This window comes from Equus przewalskii, chromosome 5 (assembly GCF_037783145.1).
Source record: "Equus przewalskii isolate Varuska chromosome 5, EquPr2, whole genome shotgun sequence".
Taxonomy (NCBI): Eukaryota; Metazoa; Chordata; class Mammalia; order Perissodactyla; family Equidae; genus Equus; species Equus przewalskii.
The window spans coordinates 44,207,944-44,232,297 of NC_091835.1; the positions used below are offsets into that span (position 1 = coordinate 44,207,944).

At 36.4% G+C, this 24,354-nt stretch overlaps 1 protein-coding gene across 23 annotated transcripts in view; it reads right to left on the reverse strand.

Annotated features, from left to right (window-relative positions):
- Positions 1–24,354, reverse strand: part of EPS8 (EGFR pathway substrate 8, signaling adaptor) — a 171,371-nt gene that overhangs the window by 62,153 nt on the left and 84,864 nt on the right. For 22 of the 23 annotated variants that reach the window (XM_070619197.1, XM_070619204.1, XM_070619190.1 and 19 more), the window contains one exon: positions 1,687–1,766. In XM_070619197.1, the coding sequence (XP_070475298.1) occupies positions 1,687–1,745 (59 nt within the window). In that variant the 5' untranslated portion in view covers positions 1,746–1,766. Of the gene's footprint in view, positions 1–1,686; positions 1,790–24,354 lie in introns of all 23 variants that reach the window. The other variant, XM_070619203.1, reaches the window with a different exon arrangement.

Sequence of the window (24,354 nt, forward strand, 5' to 3'; positions counted from 1 at the left end):
TGAGGTTGGTGCAAGTCACAGCCTCCTCTCAAACGCCAAGTCAGGATCGTAACCAAGAAGATTCAATGAGGTACAAACTATCCTAGAAGAGTTTAAAGTTTGCTGTACTGAATTGAGTTCTGAGTGGTGATCCAGTTATAGAAAGTTTTCAATGATTCAAGCTATAATGGAATAGACACCATTTCCAGAAATACCTAAAATGCAGTTAACCAAAATAACACTTTATCATTAAATTTGACCAACTACATTCTATTTCTAGCCTCTTGTTACTAATATGTTATGTGAAATAAACATATTACTTGAATTTTTTAAATTTACTCAGTAAACATTTATCAAGCCCTAAAGTCTAGAAGAATAAAGGGGGATGGGAGGGGGGACAGGGTGCTGTTAATAAAATAAGTAAAATATTTACAATAGAGTGTGATACCTGGGCAAAACTATATAGATATAACATGTAAGATCAAAGAAGGACTAAATGTTATCAGGATGTCCAAGAAGACTTTACCATCAAGTCGGCTTTTAAGCAGAATCTAAAAGAAAGAAGCTCTACAGACAGGCAGAGAATTAAGTGAGGAGAAGTCATGTGGAAGTGGCTCAAGAACTAGGATGGTGTCTAAGGGAATATGCATCTAATATGATGCACCTAGATGAGACGAATGGTCCAAGAAGCAGAGAAAGCAAACAGAAGGCTTAAGAATTAAATTTTTATTCTCTAGATATGGTAAATTTTTTACACAGGTAAGTGACATGATCAAAAACCTTTTAAAGAAGATAATCCAGGAACTAATGGCAAGGTGCCAGATAGAAAAGTGCTGCAAAAATTCTAGCAGAAGATAAAGGTCACAGAGCTAAAAGAGAAAGAATAGAAGGAGGGGATAGAAACAAGAGTTATCTAATAGATGAAATTGTTATAAAGTCGTGATTACATGGATAGCTGTTGTAAGAAAAAAGAAAAATACTGAGGCTATGGCCAAACTTTCTAGCTTGAATAACTGATGGCCAAGATAAAAATGGCACCTGACATATTCTCCTGGTGTCTCTTACTGACCAACGCTAAAGAGATTTGCAATAACCTTTGTAAAGAGAAAAGGTGAAGTGTACATAACTCTTTACAATGTAAGTAACTTGATTCTGAAAAATGATGAGCGAACTATATGCCACAATGGCTAATATAAAATAACAAAAATATTAACCACAATATATAAGGCAATGGCCACTTAACTCAGGGTTGTGATTTCAAGTTATACCTGGAGCCACAGGGATGGTTTTATTTTCCTGGTCTTTTTTTTTTTTTTTTTTTTTACACAATGGTAAATATCTTGATTGACTGTACTAGATGGCATTTAACTCTCATCAAATGCCAATATTAATATTTTATGAACAAGAATAACAGAATGTTCCACAGAAACTGAAAGCTCTGAAGCGGGGTATATATTTCACTGTGGAAAGCAATAATACGTAAAACACCAGAATGAAATGTCTTCTACTAGATCATTATCATCAGAGTTGATGTTACATAACCATCTTTTTCTCACCAGACACAGCTTAGTGTTGCAAAGAAATTATATATTAATGAGAAATGAACTACATAAAGAAATGAAGCTAATGTTTTCATTAAAAATACAAAACAATTAAAACCACCAAATCAAATCCAAAAAAACAACAAATATAAACCTTCCAACTTACTTCATTTGGGATGGATACATTCCGAAACCACCAGGATGATTAGAAATATGACCATTCATTGTGGCTTTCACTCCCAGGTTCTGAAAAAGAAAAGGTATAGAGACTGAAGCAACATAAGTTGACTGGGAGACATCCCAGTTTTAAAAGTTACTCATTCAACCAATGTGTGTCACTGCCAGGGTGACGCTAGAAATACAGAGGATGATCTCCACCCTCAAATTGCTCAGGTACCAGAAGTCCAGATAGACATAGAAATGAAAATCTAATTGGCATTTAACATTAATATACTAAAATTGCAAGCAAATTTAGGCGAGTAAAAGAAAAACCTAAAATATAGTTTTGAATCCTCTAAGTACATCGAGATAATTCTATATTCTGTCCAAACTCATAATCAATTGCCAGTTTTAAGAGATGTTACTTTGTTTATACTTTCATTATACAAGTAATACAAGCTCATTAAATTAAAAACCTGAGAAACACAGAAAAGTACAAAATACAGAAAAGCACAAATGGAAAACTATTGCCCAGAGCTTATCAGTTGAAGAGTCACGTAACAGTCCTGTCAGTTTCTTCCAGCCTTTTCTCCTGTATCTAGTTTTCTTTTGTTTTTTCCTTCCTTCGTTTCTTCCTTTCTTTCTTCAAAGCACATTTGACAACATCTTATACATACACACTTGGATAACCATTTTTTCAAGAAGGTATTCATTCACACATTCTTTTTACTTTTCACAAGAAAATAATTGTTAAAATTAACACCAGATATTTAACTTCAGAAACCATTTTTAATCTGTTTCACTAATTGAACAATTTCCTTCAAACAAGATGAATAAGAATAAGCAAAACGTCCTTAATACCAAACCCAATGGGCTTTTCTCTCTTTTTTCTCCTAGACAGCACTGCGACACCTCACTCATTTCTATTCACTCCTGGATATTTGGTTCTCCCTGAGGTCTGCAGCACTAACCTATTTTGGATCATGTCTTATTCTTCTGACTTTCATATACATTGCATTCCTAGATCTTTTCAATAACTGAGAGGTAAGTAGGACATATGCCAGATTTATTATGAGACAGAAGCAAAGCGGGTAGAAGCATCAACAATGACTGAGTGACTCCTATGTGTAAGGTACTAGGATAGATACTGGGATGACCAAGGGAACCAAAACAGACATCATCCCAGCTTTGGGCCAACAGTCAAATAGGGGGAGAAAAAGGACACAGTGAACAAACATAAAAAAAGTTGTTACTATTAAAAACGGAAAATTCAAGGTGATACGGGGGACGTATAATAAGGGAACTTAATTCAGATTGGGAGGGCGTAGAAAGCCTACATAAAGAAATGATATTCAAGTTCTGGTAACTTCAAATTAATTCTTTCTCCAGATCTCAGTTCAATCACAACGTCCTCAGGGAAGATTTTAGTGACCTCCCTGGAACGATAAAAGCCCATGATCAGATACTCTGAGCACCGTAAGCAAGTTTTCAAAGTCCTTACCAGAGTTAAAATTTTTCATGTCTAATTCCTGACTCTTCACTGGACTATAAGCTCCCTGAGGGCAGAGACTTTTATCTGATGACTGCTGTTCCTCAAGCAGTAAGACGAGTACCAGGCATAGAACAGGTATTCATTACACATTTATTCAAAAAAAGAAAGAAGGAAGGGATGTCCATGTCCCACTCTTCAAAGAGTTTATTGTATTCTTAAGGAGACAAAACTAATCCATAGGAAACACACAGTAAATAAGTCCCAATGTGTGTGGCTCTATTCTAAATCCACTAGAGGTTCCGAGAAGGGAAAAGCCATGCCAAATGCCACAAGTGTTGGAAGGGCTGGGACTTGACCTACTTCTTAAAGAATGGTTAGAATTATAAAGGTCCTCAAAACACTCAAGTTTACTTCAAACTTTCCTGATAGTCTTGACCATATTTATTTACAGCTTAGAAGCAATTTTTTTATTGCAGTAACACTGGTTTATAACATTATATAAATTTCAGATGTATATCGTTATACATTTCTCACTCTGTGTAGATTACATCATGTTCACCACCCAAAGACTAATTACAATCCAAGAAGGAAATTTCTAAATTAAGGAACAAAGAAATAACAACCCCCCGGCCTAGATGAGTACTGCATTTATAAAATTGTATTACATTTATCCTACATCATTGTATTCTGTTTTTATTGTTGTTGTTTGTTTTCCTTCTTCAATGGGTGTATAAGTAAACTAATTCTCTGGGGAAAAAGAAAACCCTGATTCATAGTGCTTACTGATTTCCATGGTATAAATATACCTAGCATGGCCCATTTCAAGCTATCAATGGTTAAATCGCAGCTTACAAAATTTCTAAACTTATTTCAAAATTGGCTCTCATAAGCCTACAGGATCCAGATAGAGCACACTACTGTTACATTCTAGAATTTGGGGCCAGGACAGAGGCCTGGAATAACAATGTGAATCTAGAGCTAATGGTTAGGACACAGGCATTCCCAGTTAGAAGCCTGAACTCTAACACTATTTCTGGCACTAACTAGCCTACATAAGCCAATTAAGGCTCTGTCTTAATTTTCTCATCAGTAAAGTAGAGATAATTCTCGGTCTTCCTGGCTGACAGGGCCAGCAAAAGATCAAATGAGACAGATGTGCAAGTTTCCTCCAAAGTTTGAAAAAAAAAATACTCTTTCAAAACAAGCTGGTTCGCTTAGTATATAAATTAAACCCCCAGGGTTTGTACTGATTTTGATCTAGTTTGCATTTTAAAACCAGAGCAGCTGGTTTTAATGAAAAGTGATGGCCACAGTCTCTTTTTCATGTTTAATTCTTCCTGACAGTCAAATAAATAAAAGGTTTGTGTTTTGTTTTAAAATAGTGATCTGTCAGAATAAGAGAACGTTAGAAAAGGGAATAGAAAATGTCGATTTGCTAAACTGAATTTTAAATATAGAAACTTTTCTCATTTGGCAGTCCTAGCGCCACTTGTCACAGATGCTCATACAGCAATATGGAGGTTTTCAAATATTTAAATATAGCAATTACACTGCACACTTTGCAAATGAAACAACTACAAGTGTTTCTTTGTTTTCCTTTAGGCTTTTAAAAGACATACGCAATTTATACCTATATAGATCATATATATAATTTAGAGGAACTATCACCTCTTACTGAAAAATTAAGTGGTTTCACTTTTATTGACTGTTGAATAAAACAACTTAAATACTAAGGAGACAAAGTTTTTCTTCATCACTTTAAGTTTAAGGACTCACAAATTCAGCTAACTCTGCTAAATTAACTACTTAATTCTACTTAAAATTATATACTAATACTATTGTAATAGTCTCCAACAGATTTGAAATAAAAGCATCAATTTCCTTATGAAAATACTTTTTTATAAGTCTTAGTTACTGTTATTTTCTTATTTTTGATAGAAAATAACTTTCTTTAGCAATTACAAGGATAAACATGGTAAATTTAAGATCTAAATTAAGCACTCTGAAAATGTTAAACACTGAAATTTTCAAAGGAAAGTAAAGAGACTGTATGAAAATCACTGTAAATAGAAATAAATGATTCCATAATAAGGCTAAACCAGGAAGCTAAATTTGTATTAGAAAGTTTTAAGATCCCAAATGTAAATAAATAAAAATTTAGATTCCCATTTCCTTTCTTTACACTTGCTTGCATATGATATCAATTTTCAAACTGATGAATGCGCATGTAGTCATTATTCAATGTTGGAATACCACTTACCCAATCTGGCTATCACACAACCAGTAGCTCTCTGTATATGGAGCTATCTTTAAAATGACTTGTTCTCTCAAAACATATCATAGACTTTTTTGGTTTAAGTTTTTGCTTGTTTGTTTGTCTGTTTGGGTTTGACAGAGTATCTGAAAGTATCTATACTCCGATTTCAATTTAATTTAATTCATGTCTCTCAGTCTAACTTATAACCAAGATGAAGGGGATGATTATTATCATTATTTAGGGTTTTAACTAAAAGACCACTGCAATTCAATTTTTACCAATACTTGGTGACACTGTCTACCAGTGATTGTGCTTAAAACATAAGAAGACAAAGAATCTGCTTTAAACCTTCTGAATCATCACCTACTCTGTCTCTTGCAGCGTCTTCTAGAGCAACCACTTTTCAATATGTCTTGCCAGTAGTGTCTGTAGAGATGTCACCATCTATTTCTCTATGTCATTTGGTCTAATATTTAGCAATAAAGAACTTCTGTGTGTGAATAAACTTGGAAAACTAATAAGAACATTAAACTGTTATAATAATAGCAATAATAATGATGATAACAGTGGCAAACACTTGTGATGGTATCACAACAATTTCTAGGCCATATGAAAGCACAGTATTTTCTCAGGGCCAATATCAAGTAGGAAGAGTAATTTTGTGCCTTTAAATCATTGTTGTAATTACTTAAAATAATTATCTTGATTCTTCTTTTTTTTATAACAGAAAATTCTTAGACTGTTCATAAATTAGGACACAACATGGGGGAAAGTCTATGTTCAATTCAGAATGTTGTTGGTTTCACAACTAGCTGAAGAAAAATATTTATTACTAAAATTTAGTAAGCCACTAAAAGGAAACGCCTTAGCACTAATTAAATATTGAATATTGTGATAGATTTCACAGGAAGGTCTAATACAGAGAAAAACCATATATTCCCTATTACCACTATTTGAATATTTCTCTCTAATTCTTATTGCTATGATAACATCATCAGCGTACATACACTGCTTGGATATCAGACATGAGAAATGACAAATAGTTCAAAACATTATTAATACTGCACTGATTTGGGAAAATATGCTAATTCAAAAAAAAAAACAACTGCTATTTATTGACCATTTACCCTATACCAAGTATTGTGCTAAATGTTTCCTATCCATTATCTTATTTAAACTTCACATTAATTTTTGAAGGAAGTACTATTTTCTATTCTCATTCTATAGATGAAGAAACTGAGCTAAAGAGCCTAGGTGCTATTTGAGTGTTATTTTGAAACTTTTAAAAATCATCTAGTGCCATGAATGGCTGAACAGTAATGTCCTATCTGTTTCTTATATCAGATATAATCATAGCCAGAGAACAAAAACGGGAAAAGAAAACAACACTCAATGAGCCCCCACTCCACGACATTTTACAAACCTCCCCTCATTCCATCCTTAGAACACCCTCCGGAGGAAGTTACCAGCTCTATTTTGTAGGGGAGATGACAGCCTCAAATAAGTTAAGTCATTTGCCTAAGGGGTGACACAAGAAGTTAGAATTAGAACCAGGATTCAAATGCTGATCTGGTGACATATCTAATTTTCTTTCCAATAAGTTACACTGGTAGTTTGGTCATTGTATACGCTCCAAAAGTATTCAGTTCTTTTCACTTTATTTCAATGATATTCTTTATTTTAGCCAAAAATTTTTTCTTACAATAAGGTACTAAAAAATGCTAGTTTGGGGAAGGGAAGAAGATTTGCTTTATGGAAAGGGAGATTACAATGACAATAGTGCCACTATTTTGTGGAACGGCTTTACTGCTTTATAAACATGCTGTTCACTGAAGAATGTGAAAAAAAAAATGTCACCAGGTCTAGAAACACCATACATTAAAAACTACCTTTAATTATAATATTGAAAATGCATTAGTTAATCTGAATCTGGCTTTGAGTAATATCAATTTTTCACTGGTTAAATATCTAAATATTTATTTGTGTTACTTGTGTTACTTTCTAGGGTGAATTTTTTTCTCACAGTTGAGACAGTTTCTAAATATGAAGGTGGGTCTTTTGACTGTTTCATCCCCATGTAAATAGCATGTGATACCCATAAATTGACCTGAATCATTTGCATTTCTTCCATTATAACTAAATATATATTAAAGGAGGGAAGGAAGAAAGTGAGCCTCCAATTTAGCTGGAATCTTCCAAGAAAAATAAAAACATGGTAGGAAAGAGAAATTTAGGGAGAGAAGAAATTGTCTCAACCTCTCCATCATCAGGCCCCCTATCCCACAGAACCCTGGGGTCAGGTGTGGGGAGACATGGTGGTTGCATCAGATCTTGAACTATTTCTCAGCAAGATTTCTATTAAATTTCACAAGTGATATGAGGAATTTTAACTGAAATCTGCATATATTTATGTACAAGTTTTCCTTCTTACATGTACCTTGCCTATATAGGCTTGAACAAACTGTTTATCAAAATGTGTATCTCCCCGATTGTATTATTTCCATGATTAACAGTGGACTCACAGATAGCCTTATATAATGATTGCTACAATAAACTGACTTTTAACAGGGTGAAAACTTTTTATCAGTGGCAGTTTTGGGTTTGAAAGCACCCTGTGATATAACTGATCAGCTAATGCAGCTTTAGATGCCTCCTCACCACTGCCACCTCCCTTAAAGAGACCACCACTTACTCCATCACATGCCGTTGAGGTCTGATTAAAACTGCCGCTAACTTCTGGGGTTTTTGAATTTTTTGTAATAGACTTTATTATTCTTTAATCACTTTAGATTTATAGAAAAGTTATAAAGATAGTACGGAAAGTTCTTGTGTATTCCACACCCTGCTTCCTGCTTGTTAACATCTTACATTAGCATGGCATATTTGTCACCATTAATGAACCAATATCAATATTTTATTATTAACTAAAGTCAATATATTATGTAGAGTTCCTTAGTTTTTTTACCTAATGTTTGTTTCTGTTCCAGGATCCTACCCACAATATCACTATATTTAGTCCTCATGTCTCACTAGGCTCCTCTACTCTGTAACCATTTCTCAGACTCTCCTTGCCTTTGATGACTGTATGAGTTTCCGAGGGCTGCTGTAACAAATTAGAGGAATCCTTCCTTGTCTCTTCTAGCTTCGAATTATTGCTGGTAATCTTTGGCTTTCCGTGGCTTGTAGATGCATCACTCTAATCTCTGCTTCTGTCTTCATATAGCTTGCCCTACATGTCTATCTATGTTCAAATATCCTTCTTCTTACAAGGACACCAGTCAGTGGATTAGGGGCCACTCCAAGCTTGTATGACCTCATCTTAACTTGACCCATCTGCAAAGACACTATCTAAATGAGGTCAAATTCATAGGTAAGACGGGGGGTGGGGGGGTAAGATGTGAACATATATTTTGGGGGGACATAATTCAACCCACAACAATGACCCTGGCAGTTTTTTGGGGAGTACTGTATTTTGATATTCTGTAGCATATCTCTCAACTGGAGTTTGTCTGATGTTTTTCTCATAATTAGACTGGAGTTATAGGTTTTTGGAGGGGAAGACCACAGAGATATGTGCCATTTCCATCACATCATATCAAGAGTATGTCCTGTTAGCATGACTTATCACTGTTTATGCTAACCTTGGTCACTGACTGAGGTAGTGTTTGTCAGGTTTTTCCACTATAAAGTGACTTCCCTCACCGCCACCATACGGGCCTCTTTGTAAGGAAGTCATTCTATGCAGCCCATGCTTAAGAGGTGGAGAGTTTATGCTCCACTTCCTTGAGGAGGGAGCACGTGCATAAATTATGTGGAATTCTTCTGTATGGGCAATTGGTATATTCTCCACCGTTTATTTATTTATTTATTCTGAGTTTTTTTGTTTTTTTTAATGAACTGATAAGATGGAAAAACAAAAAAGAAGGACTCAGATTCATCACATAGAAACTCCTGATTATCCTTCCCCTGTAAAACTCCTACTTCAGGTAGTTCAGACAAGATCTGAGTTAAGCTTCAACTCTGTGCTGGGTACAGAATAGTGCTAAAAAAAAAAAAAAAAAGAAAGAAAGAAGAGAGAGAAAGAAAGTGAAATCAGGGCATGAGAGAGATCCCAGGTCTTAACAAAAAACCTTGGCTAAAACCACCAAAAGACGATGAGAATTTTAAAAAGTAAACATTTTCTAAGAAGTTCAAATCTCCCCAAAAGCAAAAAGTTGCTGAGTACGGATTCTCAGAAGAGGTAGAAGAACATTCACTGTGGGCATTTTCTCCCAGGATGAGAATAAAAGGACAACTTTTTCCGCTAATTCAGTTCTCAACTGAACAGATTTCAGGGAAGAACATTTTGGAACAAGAAGTAGAGAAAACCACCCCACTTACCCCAGCTGATCCCCACTCCCTAGTAATTTTTGTTCAAGTCTGTACTTTTGGTAAATCAACCTTGAGGTTAGGATTCACTGACATTCTATGAACCTTAGTGGAATGGTTCCGAAATTAACCTTTGTGCCTTCGTGTCATTGACTAGTGTAAAACAAAAGCTACTGAGGAAATTAGGATCTCATATATTTTTATTGCTAGATATCCTGTTTTCCATAGTAGCGTCATATGCTAAATGAGTACAGTTTAACACATTCTACAAGGGCAAACAAATAAAGAGTTATTCAGGACTGACGCAACCCAGTTGCGTGGAAGAACAGAGAAATGTTTTCTAAAATTATCTTTAGTGAACTCAGAACTGCTGAATTCATATTTCATTATGACGTATTCAATGGCCTCCAAAAATAATAAATTATAAAACCTTACAGGTACAGTGAGAAGAGTTCTAACCCACGGATGAGATATAACATTTTAATATTTAACTACCCTGTTGCCACATGATTACCTTCATCTGCATTACCTAGAGCAAAGGACGTTAAGCAGTAAAAAAAAAAAAATACTGTAGGTGATTCACTCTGCACTTTCAGTACAGCTCCTAAAGAGTATCGGTGGTTTGCAAACTGTACAGCACACTTTTATACATGGTTACAACCTACAAAGAGGGAAATACCACCTTTAACTAACTGTTGTACTGAATTCATTCTGCTTTTCTAAATCATAAATACCTCTCCCTAAGATTATTACAAGGAAACATACTTAATTGTTAAAGTATACAGGACTTTTTTTTAAGCAATGAGATTCTGTTTAAATGAAGGTTCAGTAAGGCTTTCCACTATATTGCAACGCACATGCTTACAGCACCCCCAAAGTATTTCTCAGATATTTTGTGAAAAGATGCTACTTCTCATCTTAACCTCGTCTCTTCCTGTCTGAGTGTCATACACTCAAACATTGATTATTTTGCTAAGAGGACACAGAGGTATCGTATCTTATCAAGAATTATTCATTGTTTCAATTTGTGTGTTCTATTTTAGCAAGATACAGTTTCACAGATCCACATGCCAGGATAATGGTTACAAAAGAGGGCAGGGACTTTGCTCTAATAGAAAACTTTGTGTACTGCTTTAGGTATCAGACTGTATCAAGTTCAACACGTATAATTAGAAGCCCATGGAAAGTTCATGTCCGGGGAGATAAGGTAAAACTCTGCAATGATTCTTAACTGCTCCTTATTCCTATTATTCTATACCACTTAACATTTCGTTAACAAAGATAAAAATGCACTACTTTCAAAATACTATTTTCCATTTGTCTTCAAAAGTAGAGTCCTCATAGGCTATTAGAAAGTGATGTAACAGAGAACAGTCAAAACAGAAGAAAAAATCAATTCCAGTAATTATCTGCATTTGACTGAATACAAAAATAACTGATCGTCAGTAGGTTCTTCTACAAAGAAAACAAAGCCCTGGCACCTCATCCAATTCATAGAAGACCTAGGACTAACAAAACCTCCTTGAAAATGTTCCCATCCTACGAGGAAGTTTTAGGGGAAAAAACAAAAAGAAAGAAAAAAAGAAAAGGCATATTCAGAAAAAGAGCACATTACAGGCAATGTAAGGGCAGCAGAGTATAAAGTTCAAAGGAAGCTGTATCAGGGGTGAGTTTAGAGAATAAAACCTCCCTCCAAGAAGGACTGAACCAAAGGCAAGATCAAGATCTTTAGAAATGTCATTGTAGTGGGGGAGAGCGACAACAAAAGCATCATTTATAGTATAATGTGGCAAGTAGAAAGAGAGAATGCGAGAACAGAAAAGAGAGGAGGAAAGACAAGAGACAGCTCGGTACATTTAGGAAACCACCAGGAGTACAGTTACTGAAGAATAACTTAAGAGGTTGAATGAAGCATATCACAGAGGACAAAGTTACATTTATGTCAAATTTTGTTAGACCAAAATTCAGTGTTTACTTATGGTGTCTATGTAATTGCTATTCACAGTATACTAAGATTATATGTCTTTTTTTGTACAAGCTTTGTCTTCTTTAGAGTTAATCTTACCCTCAGCCCTCAGTTTTCCTATATACCTTTCCATTAATTTCATTCCTTTACTCTCTACCAGAAGCAAAGTCTCCTTTCAATACATTTAAACACTATCTACTCTATCATTTTTATCTTTCTGCAGGCATTTCTCTCTAATTCTTATATACTCCCATTACAATCTGAATTGATTACCCTCTACGTCTCCTGCACAGCTTTCATTGTGGGATCCACATTCAACATTATCCTTTTCATCACTTTCATCCTTCTTCTGTCTTAGATCCCTGTTTCCTGGATACTGTCTCCCTCTTTCTTATCTTTACTTTTTATCTTGGAAGAGCACATACTTCAGGAACTTCCTGAGAAAGAGCATAAGAAGGTAATTTTTGAAGCTTTATATGACTGAAAATGTGTTTATTCTACTTTCATAGGTGATCAGTAGTTTGTCTTGGTTTCAAATGCTACATAGGAATTGATTTTGGTCCCAGAATTTTGAAGCCCTTGTTCCATTTTCAGTGTTCTGCTGAGATGGCAGGTGCCATTCTGTTTCTCAATCTTTTGTATAGGGCCTATTTTTTTCTTTCTGGAGTTTTGGGATCTTCAGTTTTTTCCCATGATGTTCTGAAATTTCATGAATACATTAGTATAGGTGTTTTTAAAGAATTCAACATATTAGAAACTCAGTAGACCTTTTCAATTTGAAAATAAGTGTCCTTAAATTCTAGGAAATTTTCTCGAGTTATTTCTTTGACAGTTTCTTTACATTTTTTTAATCAAGTTTACGACAGTTTACAACATTGTGAAATTTCAGTTGTACATTATTATTTGTCAGTCACCATGTAAGTGCTCCCCTTCACCCTTTATGACCACGCCCCAACCCCCTTCCCCCTGGTAACTATGGTAACTACTCAACAATTCTCTTTGTCCAAGTGTTTATCTTCCACATATGATCCCTACATTTTTTTAAAATTTTCTTTTTCTAAAAAACTTTAATGTTCAGAACAGGACCTCTTAGACTGAGTCTCTAATTTTCCTGTCTTTTCTCTTTTGTTTTTCATTTCCTGGTATTTTTGTTCTACTTTCTGAGTGGTTTCTTCAACTTCATCTTCAAAAAACATTTTAATTTTTTCATATCTTCTATCAATTTTCAATTTCCAGGAGCACCTTTTTGTGCCCTAAATCTTCCTTTTCTTACAATAGCTGTTCTTATTTCCTGATTGCAGTGTATTCCTTGATCTTTCCGAGAATATTAATGATAATATTTTAAAGTTTTCCTCTCCCTTCACTGTCTCTATCTCTGTCAATATCCTTGTTTTCTCCAGGTTCGTTTTGGTCTCTGAATGTCTTCAAATGTCTGGTGACCATTGGTCACTGCTCACATTGAAGATGGAGCACTAAAAAGCTGATTAGAAAGTCTGTGTAGCTGGGTAGGGGCTGTCAACAAGTGGGCTTCACTGCAAAGCAGTCGGGCTGGGCTGTCCATCGGGGGACCTCCAACTATCAGTATCCAAAGATCTTTAGTACAGATTGATGAGATTCTTCAAAGAAGCATCTTCCAATTTCACACCCAGAGAATATATACCTTATGCCAAAATTCTGGAGATGAGTAGAAGTGTACTAGGGGTATCTGGCTACTCAGTAAGTATTTCACTTAACCCGCCACCATCCATCTGTGCCTTTGTATCCCCCAATCAAGAGTTCTCTAGCTCACATTCTCCACAGAATAGACTTCCACTCTTGCTGGAGTGTGGGGAGGCATCTGGGATCTGAGTTCACTTTAACACACTACCCTCTGATCCTCCTATGGTCAGCCTTCAGCCTCACCCTCACTGCCTCTCTGAGGGTCTGAAGTAACAGTCAGGTTGCTTCTCCATGTCTCTCCCTCACAGCTTAGTTCAGCTTCTCAGGACAGGTAAGTTCGTTACAATCATCCATGGCTTTCCAGACTCCCTCTGTCTCATTGAGTTTCTGCAGTTTTCAAATCCAGTTACTGTCATTTTTTGGAGAGAGTGGAATAAACGTCTGTGCTTAATCGGCCTTTTCTGTAACATATTTTCATTGTCTAAACATTGACAAATATTTGTTAAAGAAAAACTCAGGAGAAAAATTCAAGTCACCTCTAATATGAACTTGAAAGGTTAAGGTGGACTACGAAACATGAGTACCAGTTTATACCAAAAATAAAAGAACCATAAGAGCCGGAATGAAAGTAACACAAAAAATGAAAGAGATTTACCTCATCTATAGTCAGCTGATATTTTGGTGGTGTATGTTTAACTACCTGGTGTTATTATACAGCAAATGCTGTTTTCAAATCCCAGGAGAGAAATGACATTATAGTGTGTAAAAGTGAGGCAATATCCCCAGCTAAGTCAGACATTATTGTTAATGAAAACTGCTTTAATTGTTTTTCTAGCAATTAAATCATTGCTTTAAATGTACAACAGAGTTAGGTGCCTAAGTAAACCACTCATTTATTCATTTTAATTATTCAGAATTTTTATATATTTTTTCCCCAAAGAGAAGCCCATTTACATGAATATAACTGGGAACACATCCTTTTTGAGTTACCCCAAAACAAAACTCAGATATTTGTGCATTAGTCTTAAAATTCAAGTTGCCCATAAAAGTAGAATGAAACTTTCTTTTCTTGAGAGGTTATTTACATAGTCATAAAAATTAAAGGGAGAGAAAAATTAAGTCCAATGGGGAAGAAACTTTTTAATGAAGGCTATTAAACTGCATATTTAAAAGACAGTAAATATAAACTTTGATTGTGGATAGTACTGCCTTTGAAAAACGTCTGTCAAATTATAACAATGAAGTCCTCAAAAACAGCAGTAAAGTTCCTCATAACCCTGAAATCATCCATGAACTGGGGTAAATTTAGACATAGCTCTGTTCACTATTATAAAAAATAAATAAAACTGATTTATTAAGCATTAGTGTGTCAGCCACTGCATCAAGCACTTTATGTGCATTATCTTACTTTAATTCTTACCAGCTTCTGTGGTTACAAGAGCTTCTTATCCCCATTTTAGTGAAGACTCTGGGGCTTACAAAAGTTATAAGGAAAGGTAACTTGCCCATGACATCTACAAACCATGGCTAAGATCTGACCATAAGTGATGCTTTTAACCACTACTGTATACTTCCTTTAACTAATGATAAACCCAGTATTATGAAGTTGGTTGGAGATATGTCAACACTGATGAATTAAAAGCCAAAATGACCTTTGTAAATGATTCTTCAAACAAGATTCATTCAACATTAATTGGCACCAGCCAATATCAGTACTAATTCATTCACTCACTCAGCAAGTATTTACTATGTAACCATTATGTGCCCAGCAGTGCTCTCAGTGAGCAACATCAAAACTTCCTTCGATGATGAAAATGTACAATATCATCATTGTTCAATACAGTAGCAAAGCACAAGTGCTGAACACCTAAAGTAAGGCTAGTGCCACTGAGGAACTGAAATTTTAATCTTATTATTTAAATTAGTTTATATTTAAATGTAAATAGCCACATATGGCTAATGGTTCCCATACTGGACAAGATAGTTCTTGATACTGAGTGTACAGTTAACAAAATACACATGGTTCCTACATCCACGGAGCTTATTAGGGAGTTACCATCAAATAAGCAAAATAATAAATATTACAACTTCTGTTAATTGCTTAGAAGAAAAACACAGTATTTATAAGGATACAAAGTCAGACTGAGTCAAACCTAGCTACGAACTTCTAAAAAGTTTGGGACTGAGAGATTCATTCTGAAAATGCTATTTCAGGAATTCCTCATTTAAAATCCAGGATAATTAGTGAACCACTGAAACAAAGAATTTCTGTATTTTTTTTGAGAGTGCTTTCAATGTTTCAAGACTAATGTACAGAAACAGCTCTCTGAGCAAAGAAACCTATGCAAAAATAATTCTGAACAAGAAGGTTGTTCTTTTTATCCTATTTCAGGTAACAGTCTGAATTTAAACAAAATAAAATGAAAGAGAATAGGGAAGAAGAATAACAAAAAATAAAACAGTAAAATCTATAAAATGCTAACTTTAGGTACTTTAGGTTTAAGAACCTGGATTTGCTGGGTCAGGAAATGAGAGAAAAACAACTGAACTCCTATTCCACTTGGGCAGAAGTGGGACTTTTTTTACAGTAACATGTCCACTTGGGGCCAGTGTCAACCTGTCTAAAAAAATTTTTTTTCCAGGAATTACATTTCTGGATTTGAGGACCTGGAATTGAAACAGAGTACACAACTCTCCATAGTGAATTAATAAGTGAAAAAGGTGTTTAGATCAGCCGGGAAGGGAGAATCACCAAAAACCTTCATGATCCTGGATCCTGTTGTGTGGGTTTTTGTCTGGAAAGTTAAGATGGATTTGTTTGGATAAGTAGGCTATTTGAGGTCAGAAGGAAGAGGGAATTATCACAAAGGCTGGTAACGCCACATTTGCATTTCTTTCTTTCCATTCCCATAGTTCCCATTCCTAAGCAACTGAGAAAATGGCCTATTGGCCGAGGTAAGTAAAACTGGGGAGGGGAGCATGACCGAATTTAACTAAAAAGAGGTGCTCATGAAAAGACGTTTATTTTCATATTTCCAAATAGCCCCCAAATTAATTCCAGCTCTTTATTAAATAAACCGGGTATCATTTAGCTAGCATAATCGCTGTCCCCCATTTTAAGCCAAGTGATTTTATAAAATCAATGCACTAAGAGAACTTGACTACTACAATTGCTCATAGCAGTGAGAGGAAGAGGAGGAAGAGGAGCATGAGGAGCAGGAGCAGCAGTAGCTGCTAACATTCAGACAGCACCGCGTACCAGGCACAGTTCTAAGTGCTTTACTTGTACTTAGTCTCTTTTAGCTGTCAACACGCTCGTGAGGTAGGAACCATTATCATCCTCACTTTACAGATGAGTTAAGCTAGGAACAGAGCTTAATAACATGCCCAATGTCAAAAAGCTAATAACTAGTAGATATGGAATAAAATCTAACCACTTTGCCACACAGAGGCAAATGGTTAGTTATTTACCCAAAATCACATGGTCACATAGCACCTAAATAGAACTACAATGATATTTTTTCTTTTGCTACAAACCTATTACACGTGAGAGCGTAAACATTTGTAGAGAAAAGAAGTAACAGTCTAGCTGTATTTATAAGGAAGAAAGAAAAGGAACTGGATTCTGGATGTTTATAAAGTAAAGGAGGAGATAATCAGGACTATTAAAAATAGTATCAAGATAAAAGCGAAGACAGTACCTGAAAAAGACAATGGACCATAGAGTTTCAAAAGGATCCCAAAATTCTAAAAGGGCATGGGACCACCTTAACTTTAGCTCAGCAAAGTCCACGCCCGTTACAAAGAATTTCTGTGTGGGAACATATTTCCAAGTGTATAGTAGCAATCAATAAAACTAGAATTGGGGGCCGGCCCCGTGGCCGAGAGGTTAAGCTCACGCGCTCCGCTTTGGTGGCCCAGGGTTTCGCTGGTTCAGATCCTGGGCGTGGACATGGCACCGTTCATCAGGCCATGATGAAGCAGCATCCCACATGCTGCAACTAGAAGACCCACAACTAAAATATACAACTATGTACTGCGGGGATTTGGGGAGAAAAAGTAATTAAAAAAAAGAAGAAGAAGCTTGGCAACAGTTGTTACTTAGCTCAAGTGCCAATCTTTAAAACTAGAATTGACTTTTATATTCAACTTTGAGGCAACATATGTTTTTAAAACATGGGGACATATAAATTATTATCAAATAAATATACCAAAAAGTAAAAAGAAAAAAAGGCTTTATGAAACTACAGAAATATGACATTTTATCTCCAATAAACAGAATGATACATAATAGTGGGTACTTTTACTCTAACTTCCGTGGGAAATATAGTCTCTCAGGACTTCAATAAATGAACTTAAAACACGTGCAGCCTTTTCTAACATAATCTTATTTAGTTTTATTGAATGTGAGGGGGAAAAGAGTTAACAGTTTTCTTAAAGCTGCTAAGTGTCAGCTTTGCTTAAACTCAGCAACCTTGTCTAATAGTTTCAATGCATTACACTCCAAGAGAGATGCATGATTGTTTCTGACGACAAATGTTTTCTTATATTTCGTAATATTTTTAAAGTAGTTTTCAAACTCCATAGATTTGTGTATGTAAGCAATAAAAATCTACAAATGAAGAATATCAGCATTTTAAATGACCTTTTGGCCTTTTGATGATCCAAACTGAAATCATTTCAGAAGCTTTTATAGATAAAAGTTTAACCAATCTAATACTACTGCCTTATCAAACTTAAGTATTCTATCGTTCTTTTACTTAAATCTGATCAAAGGTTCCCCATCACCCTCCAGAAAACATCCAAGTTGACTGCACAGCACAGTGCTCTTTTGTGATCTGGCCCTTCATACTGTAAAGCTTCCTCTCTCACCATCTTTGCCTGCCTGCCACCTCCACTCCACCCCCCCAAACCCTTCCCCCGCTCACACAGGCACACCACGATTCAGCCATACTGAACTATTTTGCAGACTCTTGCCTGCAAGTTACATCCTCTATCTGGAACATCCTCTCACCTAAAAACCTCTCTGCCACCTTCACCTGGCCAGCTCCTGCCCACACTTCAGATCTCAGTCTTGGGAGGCCCTCCCTGATTTCTCTACAGCAGGATAGTTGCCTCTCTCATGTGTTCCCATAATGCTTGAGTCTAACACTAAGACGCACCTGTCACACTGTAGGAACTTCCTATTTTGTTGTTTGTACACAGGACTGTAAGTTCCTTGAGGGCAAGGGCTAAATAATTTTATTGAATACAAAGTGCTAAGCATAGCTCCTACCATGTAGTAAGTTCTCAACACTCATTCAGTGAATGAAAAAATTATGCCAATAATTATTTCTTACTTGGCCAAATTAAGATGTTTATTTCAAATCTTCTTATTAACAAAAGCCAGAATGGGGGCCTAGTGGTTAAGTTTGGCATACCCTGCTTCGGCGGCCCAGGTTCAGTTCCCAGGCACAGACCTACACCACTCGTCAGTGGCCATGCTGTAGTGGCAGCTCACAAACAAAAAGAGGAAGATTGGTGACACACGTTAGCTCAGGGCAAATCTTCCTCAGCAAAAACAATAAAATAAAAAATATTTAACATCACTAGCTTCTAACAAGAGCCACTAAAGGAAAAGTGCAAGCAGTGTCAACTCTACTCCTAAATCCCTGTCAGTCACCCCATCTACTCCCTCCTCCTGCCTCTCCATCGTGACTTCTTATTGCCAGCCACCATCCTTATTTTCCCCAAATGGAGTGGAAAGAGAAATCCTCATCTAACTACATCCTCTCACCTCTCTAATTCTATCCCCTCCTGATGTGAGTATCAGCCCTACAAGAACCCAACCACTTTCTCTGAATGTAAGAAAATATCATTCCTGGACTTGCCACTGGAAAATCCTAGATGTCAGCTTGATTTAGGTTTGTCATGAGATTAGAAGTCAATGAACGTCGAAGTCAATAGCATTCCTTGCTTTGCCACTACTCTTCCTAACCCTATGCCCTTGGACATGTCACTTAAACTCGTGGGTTCCCAATTAGTACTGATTAAGCTGGAAACTAGTGTATCTCTCTCCAAGAGTTCTTTGCACCTCCCAAGTCCAGTGCATTAGCTCAGTGACATCATGACAAAGGCCAGCACACTGGCTCAGTGACCTGCTTCCTGTCACAGAAATTAACCTATGCAGATCACCTGCCAGAACAGAGCATAGGAGAAAAGTATCCTACTTTCTTGTGTGTGTGTGTGTGTGTGGCTGGAGGGGGAGTTGCATAAGTAACTCTGATGACTAGCTGTGTTGCTCTCATAACCTCCAAGCCTGCCTACAGAGAAAGCATGTGACAGGAGGAATTTTATCTTTTTTTTTTTTTTTGACAATTTAGCTGCTAAGAAGCCCTGGAAATAGCACACTCCAACTAGTAAGCTGGGAAGAAAAAGATGAATTTCCTGCTCTCCCAAGAACTGAATTAGTTCCATCCAGTGATGCTAAAACAGAAATTTTTCTAGGATACAAGTATTTGAATTTTACGAGATACGAGACTTAGTGTTTACAAGAGTGTGCTTAATCTCAACTGCCACTGTTGTCACCTCAGGGAAGGCCAGTTTTGCCAAGAGCCACGTGGCTGCTTCCCTGCCATGAAGGAAATAGGATGAAACACAGTGGCCTCCTCTTGTAATGACTTTCTGTGCCAAAACAGAGAACCAAAGACTCCAACCGATCAAGGCCCAAATGCTTAAGGTTACAAAAATGAAAAATAACCAATTATCAATCCACGAATATAAGTGGGCAAAGGACAGATGACCCAGAGTATGTATGGATCACTGCTACCCACAAACGATCCTAAACATATCTGACTGCTCTTGCAACCCTTACAGCGGCTCAAATGACAATCATCTGCTCTTAGAAAACAAGTTTTACAGCTGCTCCCTGAGAGGACGGGTGAGCAAGCTTGCCTGTTCCTAGCATCCAAAGACCACTTTCCTATTCCTAAAAAAAAATAACATTTCTGCAGAAAAGGAAAATGCTTTTGGGGTGCTTTTTTCAGAGCTACTGGAAACAATAAAAACTTACTGTTGGGGCCTGCCTGGTGGTGGAGCGGTTGTGTTTGTGCACTCTGCTTTGGCGGCCTGGGGTTCACCAGTTTAGATCCCAGGCACAGATCTATTTATCAAGCCATGCTGTGGCAGGCGTCTCATATATAAAGTAGAGGAATATGGGCACAGATGTGAGCTCAGGGCCAATCTTCCTCAGCAAAAGGAGGAGGATTGGTGGCAGAAGTTAGCTCAGGGGTAATCTTCCTCAAAAAAAAACCTTACTGAGTAATTCCAATGCTTTTATTGTGATATTACAGAATAGTAAAATGAACATACTATGAAGATAGACAGCCCTGAATATAAATCCTGACTCCTCCCCATCTGTGTTTGTGACCTTGGACAAACATTATCCTCTCTGAGCCTCTCTTTACTCATCTGTAAAATGAGAATAAGACTGTTATGAGGATTACATGCAAAAACACACGTAGATCACGTAAGATCTGCTATGCATATCTATGTATTTATCAGTTCTTTATTTTCCTGAAGAAACGTATATTGGAGAGAAATAGAAAGTGGAAGGTTTTCTTTAAATACTGGTTCTAAAAAGGAAATTCACTGAAGTAAAAACCAGTTGCAACCAATCTAATACAACTCAAGAGAAATAAATACGTGATGATCAGTGTAAAGAATGTTACCAATTACATACTAAAATACCAAAAAGAAAATTCTTTAGCTTACCATTCAAGGTCCACCACAATTTTGCCCTAAATAACTTCTTCCAGTCTTCTCTCCAGCATTCCCATCTATAAACCTTCACTACCTCCACAGTCTCATTTGGCAACTTTTTATGTTTAATATTTTCTAATGTGTCTATGAACAACCACTCTGATTCATTCCTTTGTATCTCTGACACAGCTCTGGGGTTTGGCAAACTAGTAGTCTTTTGTAAAATAATTCCTGTACTAAACTTGTGCTATAGAGAGTTTTATATACACGTGCTAAAAGAAGAGTCTCATATTTTAGTGACCAAAAGGGGTATTATTACCAACATAAATTTCCTCTCAGATTTACACAAACAACCACTGACACAAATGACTCCGGCCAGAGGCAAAATTGATGCAAAACAGAAGCTAATTTAGAAGTGCAGAATTGAATTGAAATTTAAAAAAAAACCTATTTAGCAGAATTTATACAGTCACAATTAGATAAGACCCTGAGTGTCAAATGAGTGGAAATACCAATGAAACTAGTGCTGTTGGTGTGGTCACGTATCAATGGTGATTTCAACATCTGATTTGAAAAGCAGAACTTTCAGTAAAAGTTGGCCTATTTATATCAAGGAGGTTCAGAACTGACTCAGAGGAAAAAGTATTATCCACTGACTCACCAAGACCACTTCCTGAAACACCCAATGTTTTTCTTGGAAGGAAGTCTACACAAGTGCCATTTCTTTCAAACACTGATTAGACAAAATTGAAGTGTAACATGAAATGGACAAAAGATATATATTTTCCAAAGCCAACTACGTTTCAAAGTGGTTTCAAAGACCATTCCGTAAACATATATTATGTAGTCATGAAAGGCAAGACTTAACACAGTCAAAAATGGATAATCCAAGGTATACTATAAGGAATAAACCACTATCCACACACATCCCTCCTTATACCATAATCTCTTAATGATAAAGAAACAACGTTATGATTCTAATCCACAAAATGAACTAATGTCTTTGGCTTCAAAACAGTCACTTTTTTTTTCAAATTATTTTCTCCTCTCCGAATCAACTGTGTGGCCAATATTTAATAATAATAATTTATACAAACAATAAATAACACTTATTAAGTGCTTATGTGTGTCAAACATTGTTATTAGTTCTTGGCATGCATAATTCAATTGATAATCACAACTCCTCTAAGAGGTAGGTACTATTATTATCTCTATTCTACCGATAAGGAAACTGAGGCACAGAACAATGAAGCACCTTGCCCAATATCACACGATGAGTACATGGTAAAGCCTCAAACCCAAGCAGGCCAATGCAAGAGCCCAAACTCTCACTTTCTATGCTATGTGTGTGTGATCCCCCCATGAGAATGCTTGCTAAAACTTAAATACACTTAAGCACACACAGATACACGTACAACACATATACACATTTGTATAAACATTTCACATTTATATAATCTGTGCTCAATTTTACATATGTCCTTCTCACGCATTAGTTTATCAATTCTAACGTGACTATTATATCAATAGGATTTGGGTACAAATAATACCAAGTCTTTAATCTAGAAGAACAGTTACTTAGATAAGCTTTGAAACATTCCACTGTCCAGATACACTTATGTCAGTCTCCTTGTTTTTCAGTTCTAAAACACTGGAAACATCTCACAGGACTATGAAAACACCTAAATGATACTGCCCTGGACACAGTCCCTGGGGGAGAAAAATACACATAACATTTCCTTCTTCAAAATAACAAGCAATTAAACTGAATCTTGCTGTTTGTTTCCTCTTGAGTAATCTAGACCTGGAAGGAGTTCAAATATCTGACTCTAACAGTACTCTGCTTTCAGTGAAAGACCGTCTTTTAATATGCCAAGTCAGCTAATAAGTGTTCACTCCTATCTATAACTGATTCATAGAAACTAGTTTAAAAATTAAATGACTGCCTATTTCCAGCTCTAAACATTTGAAAAAGAAATTCCCGGTTAGCTAATGAGGCAGAATAAACACTGTGAAACAAGCCACAGCACTCTGACCTTCAGATCATTAAGGAGCAGTGTAAGAAAGGCAGATTTATCCCAAAACGGTGAAGGCCTTAGAGCAGCAGCCTAAGGCAATACAGCACCCCAGTGTTACCAGCACTCTGGAGGTGCTGAAGACTCAGGTGCTCTTGGAAGCCGGTCTGCCCACTGAGATTTTAGTGTCAAGACAGGGTCGTCTTGCTTCCTTATAGCAAATTGTCTACCCAAGTGACCTAGTGAATGAAATTCTACCACTGGAAATTAATTTATTCTTTTGAATTAAACCTGTTTATCCCTAGGAACCACTTTTAAACTACAAACCCTTCTGGGAGTGATAATACATTATGTCATTAACACTTAAGTATGAATTATCAGACACTATCTCCTAGGACAGGAGGAAGCTAGAGTCATGTGAGAACATCTATGAAGTCAGTGAAGAAACATAAGAAATCTGCATAGAAATGGAGCAGTAGCAAGCTAATGAAGAAAAACTTGGCCTGTCTAAAAGAAGACTTTTGCCTATGGTATAACCAGGTATTAATAATTACTGAAATTATGAAAGGAATTCTAGCTTATACATGGAATAATTATTTAGTAGAGGAAAACATCCCACACAGTGAGCAAAACCACCTAAGAAATTCATTCAGTATTGTTTGTCTACACCTACCAGGTCTTGTGCTTTTGCAGGGTAGCAAATAACAAACGACATGGTTTCTCTCCCTCAGCAGCACTCAGTTTAGTGAGACAGATGTGCAAAGAGAGCATTACAATGCAATTCAATAAATGCTACTGTCATGGGATGAACTGTGTACTATGAAAGCATCTACCTAGAGCAACTGTTGGGAGGTTTTCTTATAGGAGCAGACAGTAGAACCAGACGTTGAAAGACACAGAGCAGTGTGTCAATCGGTACGTGGAAGGGTATTCCAGACATACGCAAAGCAGGGTACAGGGAAGCAAACGAGTCTGAGTATAGTGAGATATTTGATGTGGCTGAATACAGGGTATATAAAAAGATTTTGCATGTGCGTATGTGTATACACATACATATATACATATACATATATATATACTAAACTGGATTATCATATACTCCACTTTAATAAAGATCAAAAGACCGGGGCTGGCTCGGTGGCGCAGTGGTTAAGTGTGCACATTCCACTTCGGCAGCC